At 41.0% G+C, this 6,562-nt stretch overlaps 1 protein-coding gene across 1 annotated transcript; it reads right to left on the bottom strand.

The window, feature by feature from the left end:
- Nucleotides 1–1,288: 1,288 nt before the first annotated feature.
- pigm (phosphatidylinositol glycan anchor biosynthesis, class M) lies at nt 1,289–6,562 on the bottom strand. The gene is made up of 5 exons (XM_084187720.1): nt 6,104–6,562; nt 4,075–4,613; nt 3,600–3,858; nt 3,160–3,261; nt 1,289–1,776 (listed from the first exon to the last, which is right to left on the bottom strand). The coding sequence occupies exons 1-5, from the start codon at nt 6,284–6,286 to the stop codon at nt 1,609–1,611; spliced, it is 1,251 nt and encodes a 416-aa protein (XP_084043846.1). The 5' UTR covers nt 6,287–6,562; the 3' UTR covers nt 1,289–1,608.

Genomic DNA, 6,562 nt, shown 5'->3' with positions numbered 1-6,562 from the left:
CAGTGGAACCTTTGATGTGCATTGACAGCTGTATAGAGGGGGAGGAGAATGGGGGGGTTGATCCATGGAGACCAATGAGACCTTAATCCTTTTCCATCGAGGGATGCGTGACCGGTTCGCACCCACTAGTCATTACTCCCTCACCATTGGCTCTAATTGGTCACACCCACCACCCCTCCCGTCTTGTCATTGGTCTTGATGAGCAGTGACCTTGGGGATGATGTCACAACCCCAGACTCCAGCAGATGGAAGCTAGTCACGCAACCAACCCAGGGCCTGGAGTAAATGTGTCAGTGCTTAAAGAGAACCCTCATTACCAGGTAAACACTGTAGATTAAAGGAACCGGACTCAGTGTTTCCCTATTGAGCAGGATGTTTTGTGCGTTGTTGAGGAGGTTCAACTAGGCGAGGCGGCTAAATGAAACAGCATTGGAGATGTATTGGGTGTGGGATAGGTTTGGCTGGTGGGTGTGGAGCTGTAGAGAGGGCACTGAGTGCAATAGTGTGACTCATGACCTGGGAATGCAAACTCACAGCTGAGTCACACACAAGCATGAACACACACACAACGCTGCCAGGGGTCACTAAAGTCAGCAGTCATAACCCAAGGGACGGAGTGTAAACACACCCTTGCTTGTGCCTTGTTCATGACCTTTTCAAAGTCAGGAGCATACTTTTAAGTTAAGGACACAAACACGTTTGTTCTTTATGTGGGAAATTCTGGCATTTAGGCCCTTGTTCTACTTAGAGTAAGATTAACTTGTGGATACCATTTTTATGCATATGTGTGCAGTATGAAGGAAGTTAGCGGTAGTTTCACGAGCCAATGCTAATGACTGGAAGTCTACAGGTACGGTAGCATTGCTCGTGAAACTACCGCTAACTTCCTTCATACTGCAAGCAGAGCCATAGAAATTATATACACGAGTTCATCTGACTCTGGGTAAGTAGAACTGAAATGGGCTGAAATGACAGAATCTCGCAGTATCTCTTTAAACAATATGTAGATACCAGAAATAGAGCGGAATTATAAAGCAATAATCTCCATGATATTAAAGTAACAAATACAGTATACATTATTGTTTGTCAGTTGTGTTCATGGCAGTTGTGTTCATGGCTGAATGCTTTGATTATGATGGGGCATTTGAGGATAGAGCCTCTTTTAGCGCTATCATCAGCTAAATGCTGCCACCTTCTGATAAGTTTTTTTAAAAAGCACCCTGTTCTATTTCTATGGACAACGTTCACTTAGTTCACTACTGGGTAGAACATGCTGTTAAGCCTGCTGTTAAAAGTCAATACAATACATTTATGTATTTTTTTTCAACAAATTATGCAAGATTGGATTGTGTACGTACAGTTTCAAATAGCTTTAAAAAAAGAAATACATAAATGTTTTACCAAATTGAAACAACGACCAATATCATCCATTGAATAGACATCCATGCCAGATTTCTTTTCTTTTATACATACATAATTCCCCATATAGTCCAAATAACAAATGCATTGCAATTATCAACAACTAAGTTGGCTACTAGTGAAAAGTCTTCATTTGATCCCTTATATCCAAGGAACATAGAATGAAGTGTTCAAGTAGTTGTCCGGATATCACTCTGCTTTCAGTCTCTGCATGGTGTCTGATGGTTTGTAATGGGTTATAATCTGTACCATAATGAATGAGTTAATGATCAAGAATAGCAGTCCAGCCAGCCAAATGAGCAGAAAGGTGTTGTATCCCTTAAACTCCAGGTAGTACGCAGGGGCCAACCATATACCCTGAGACAAAAGAAGAAGAAAACATTTCCTAAATACAAAGGGTAAGCATTTGCTATACAACTTCAATGACAAGTCATTTTATATGATGCAAGCCATAGTCTGACGCCACTTCGAGAGGACACAAGTTATGTATTTATTTATCAATATTATAATGACCAACTTTGGGGGAATTTTTGAGCTACTGTTTCATTTGATAATATTGGAGCCATGTTGGTTAGTCTGGTAATACTGTATATGGTAAGTTAGGTTGGGTCTATTTTTGAAGCCATTTATGTTTGTATAATGGGACTATAACTAGGTTTCCAGCCAACCTTTTTATGCAAGTAAAGTACGTTGGATAAGAAATGCCACTGCAGGCCTGATTGAAACAGCAAATTTGTTGGTAAACTTTCCAAATGTCGACAAAACAAATACGCTAGACAAGGTGGGATCTTTTTGTGTCTGTAAAATTCAGTGGTGTACTTAAGTAGTTTTTTGGGGGTATCTGTACTTTACTATTTATATTTTTGACTACTTTTACATTTAATTCACTTCCTTCCTAAAGAAAATGTTATACCTTTTACTCCATACATTTCCCTTGACACCCAAAAGTACTCGTTACATTTTATCAACAGAACATCCCTGGTCATCCCTACTGCCTCTGATCTGGCGGACTCACTAAACACACATGCTTCGTTTGTAAATGATGTCTGAATATTGGAGTGTGCCCCTGGCTATCCGTAAAAAAAGTTTTTTTAATGGTGCCGTCTGGTTTGTTTAATATAAGGAATTTGAAATGATTTATACTTTTACTTTTGATACTTAAGTATATTTTAGCAATTACATTTACTTTTGATACTTAAGTATATTTTAAACAAAATACTTTAAAACTTTTACTCAAGTAGAATTTTACTGGGTGACTTTTAATTGAGTCATTTTCTATGAAGGTATCTTTACTTTTACTAAATTATGATAATGAGGTACTTTTTCCACCACTGGTTAAATTAATTATGTGATAAATGGTGGTGGACATGCTTTTATGCTAAAATATTGATATAATAGCCGTCATATCGAAGTAAACTAGCTCCGACTGGGATTTTTTTTTTGAATGGACATCCAACTCGGAATCTCAAGTCGGGAACTTTATAGAGCACTTTCCGACCTGAATACCACTGATGTCATGATTTTTTTATTCGGTACATGGGAATTTAACTGCAAATAAATGCTTTACGTGCACTACGTCAACACGCAAAGCCTTTTATCCGCAACAAGTCAATTTGATGAAAACATCTCGTGGGAAAATGCGCATATCGTTTTTTATTTGGATTTTAGAATATTCACATGAAAATCTGTCGCCAATTGGACAGAAATCTTGCTAAAATCAACCAATAATGCTGCACCTACCTGTCCAGCGAACCAGAGAGCCAGAAGTTCTACTCCTTGTTTTGGTGACAGGGTCAGTCGAGGTAGGATGAGAGGAAACAGACACAGATACCACAGGAAGTACTGCAAAAAAACACAAAACATACTATCAGCATCATAACATTCCCACAAGCTACATGCCATGGGTTTGATGTTACAGTATGCACGCCCTTGGTTTTCAACCAATATAATGCAACAACAAAAAAACACTGCTATCATGATATAGCACCGTCAACACCAGCATGATACAGATTGGGGGAAAGGTCACATTCAACACAACACATGTATCATAACATTTAACCTAACATGTCATACCATCTATGTCATATCAGTGTCACAATATCCATGTTTATCGATTTAATGTTACTTAACACCTAACAACAGTTTCAAACATGATACAGATGGAGGAGTGTCATATTCACCTGGGAGGTGCAGACTTTGTTGAAGGAGACAAAGATGGCGGTGTGGAGGAAGCAGCAGAGGGCCAGGTCTGTGTGGAAGGCCAGGGAGACCAGGAGCAGCAGCAGGGCCTGGGGCAGGAAGGCAGCCAGGCCCAGGGCCAGGCTCCAGGGGCTGTCTGCAGTCAGGTACAGCATGTAGAAGTAGGGGGAGAAGTTGTGGCGGATGTCCCTCCGCGTCAGGTGGTACAGGTAGGTCTCGTGGAGGAAATCCCAGCCGTACCTGATTAGAGACGGTCAAATGGGTAGAGAACAGTTATGAGGACAATTGTATTGGTAACATGATTTACCATTAGAAAACAAGCATCAAACACATGAAATAACAGATTTCAAAACTGACAATTAAAAGCCTTTCATGGTCAATGACCAACCGATCTTTACTAGGAGCATCGACAACAACTCAAGTTTTCATTAGCCCACTGAGCTGTCCCAAACTTACATGTTATAAAACAGGACAGTCAATCCACAGAACACCACTCCGGCCACACCTGCAAACAGAAACAGCTCCTTATTCAGTAGCCTGAGGACAAACCCAAGAGCTCTCCTCCACCACCCCGCTCTCCTCTCCTCCCCATCCTCCCTTCTCTGTAGGGATAGGGCGATAGGCAGGGCATAGGTTACTGGGTATATTTTCATGTGGACGGCCAGGCCGTACAAGATGGCTGCCATGGGGAGCCGCCTCAGCTCCAGGCAGAGCAGCGTGGCCAGAACCAGGGCGGTTAAGACCGACTCGGCGTTGCCTCGGCTGGACACACCGGCCGGTAACGGGTTGAGGAGCCACAGGGAGCAGACACGGCAGGCAGCCTCGCAGCTAAGTCCCCGCTGGCGAAGGATAAGGTAGATCAGGTGGCCTGAGAGCACGTCGCATGTGATGAAGAGAAGCTTCCCGAAGACATGGCTGAGGTAGACGTTCGGGGTCAGGATCCATGCTAGTAGAGGGGTGTAGCGGTAGGTGGATCTGTGGTATGGAGACTGGCCCTGCAATGACATGAGGACAGAATGATGCAGGTTAGGTACACTACACATGTAAAAATCACTGTTTGCTAAAGTGTAGCTTTGCAGGAATGCAGACTCATCACCAGCAGGGACTCACAGCTGGGAGGTTCTCTCAAATAAAGCAAAATTCTCTCAAATAACGATTTGGGCATGAGTAATGTAACATTGACAGATCCAACCAACATTTTATTATATTGATTCTCAAGCCAGTGGCTTTCAGCTGGCCAGGTCCCTGAAATTTTTTTAGGATAAAACTTGCCAGAAGATACCGACCCCACCATTACGCTTGTTTACACTGAGCTGCATTGTGCTCGGAACGCAATCATGGTTACATTAAGACACTGTGGAGCTGGCCCGAGATATGGGTCAGAAAACATACCTCAATGCAGGGATGGGATATGCAACTGTACTCCAAATTTGACCTTTATCCACACTGCTCCATCGAGAACATTTAAATCCTGGTAGTTTCCGGAACACTGCCCTATTTCGTCCTCATGCTAGTTGCCGTAGCCACAGTAGCCATTATGGAATGGCAACGTCGTGTTGAACAACAAAGGAGCTGATTGGCTGACACTGCCATTCCAAAATGGCTGCGGTGGCTACTGCTAGCTAGCATGAGGACGAAAAGGGTCGTTTTCCTGGAAAACAAGCAGTGTTTCAATCATCTCAATGGAGCAGTGTGGATAAAGGTAACATTTGTACAGTGTATGGCGCAATTTCAGTGCCAAAAGAAATTGTATTTGAATCCATAATTTTGAATTTGTATTAGAATATTGAATTTGAATGTAATATTTTTGTATTTGTAATGCACAAATTGAATCATTGAATTCATACATTGGATTTGTATTTCATGACTTGAAACTGAATTGAGTGAATATTGCATTCAGTTTAAAAATTCTATTTCAATTTAATTGATTATTCAAATGAATATATCGCATTAATTGTCTGTGTATTATGTTTAGAAACATTTATTTCAAGTTTATCAAAGTTTCATATATTCAACTTCTCAGATGCATTCAGATTCAGTTATCAAATTCAGTTCTCTAAATTCAGATTCAAAACCAGAGACAACATCCTGGTACTTTGCCAGCCAGGAAAAGTAGAGAACAGATATAATTAAACGCTCACTGTTGTTAAAATAAGCTTCTGAAGCCAATGTGGCATGTTGAATTTATTTTCTTCTTATGAATTTTGCTCTAACGTTTGAACCGTTTTGGCTATAAATATTATGACCCCATTCCTGAAAGCTAGGAATCTCTGGAATATGGATGTCACAAAAACCATTTTGGGACTTTAATCGCGTTCCGACTCCAGTGCAGCTCAGTGTAAACAAGTCTAACGGTAGGTTCGGTATCTTCTGGCAAGGATAAAACACATTGCAAATAACACCAGAAAGGCCTACAACAGATCTCCTGTCAGAACTGTCAGACAGGTATGTATATTTCTAATATTTAAGAAAATGGTGAACTTACTTGCGTGATGAACTTCGAAGCATCTGTAAACACGTGATAATCAATATCAGTGTATTTGACCACCATAGTTCTGTCCTGATAGACACCAAAACTGACCAAAACAAGTCGTACGAAAATCGACACAGTGAAAAGTACATTTTTATTCATAAGCTTGGACAGGGCGCTTTCCATGATACAAGCCATAGCGTTAGTTGTCCAACCTGTTCGACAATAAGTTAGCTAGCAGCTACTGTAGCTAACGTTACTGTCTTCCTAGCTAGGTAATGCAAGGGATAAAGCCATGCCGTGTCATTGTCCTATCGTGTAGATAGCAAGCTAACGTTAGATACATTCACATCTGACTAGATAGCTTGTCCGTTATATCAATTGTATAATAATTTTCACAATTTCACTAGAAATACAAGTTGCTGCAGCTCCTGCTGTTAACTAGGAAGTGTTTTCTTCTTCGTGTGACTTTCC

This window comes from Coregonus lavaretus (assembly GCF_964263955.1).
Source record: "Coregonus lavaretus genome assembly, chromosome: 2".
Taxonomy (NCBI): Eukaryota; Metazoa; Chordata; class Actinopteri; order Salmoniformes; family Salmonidae; genus Coregonus; species Coregonus lavaretus.
Note: the sequence above shows the minus strand (reverse complement) of the source record. Positions and strands in the feature narration are given on the sequence as shown.

Coding starts and splice junctions, on each gene's coding strand:
- pigm (XM_084187720.1), bottom strand. CDS start 6,286: ATGGCTTGTATCATGGAAAGCGCCCTGTCCAAGCTTATGAATAAAAAT. Junction 4,614..6,103: donor CTTCGAAGTTCATCACGCAA/GTAAGTTCACCA, acceptor ATGTCATTGCAG/GGCCAGTCTCCATACCACAG. Junction 3,859..4,074: donor ACTGTCCTGTTTTATAACAT/GTAAGTTTGGGA, acceptor GTCTCTAATCAG/GTACGGCTGGGATTTCCTCC.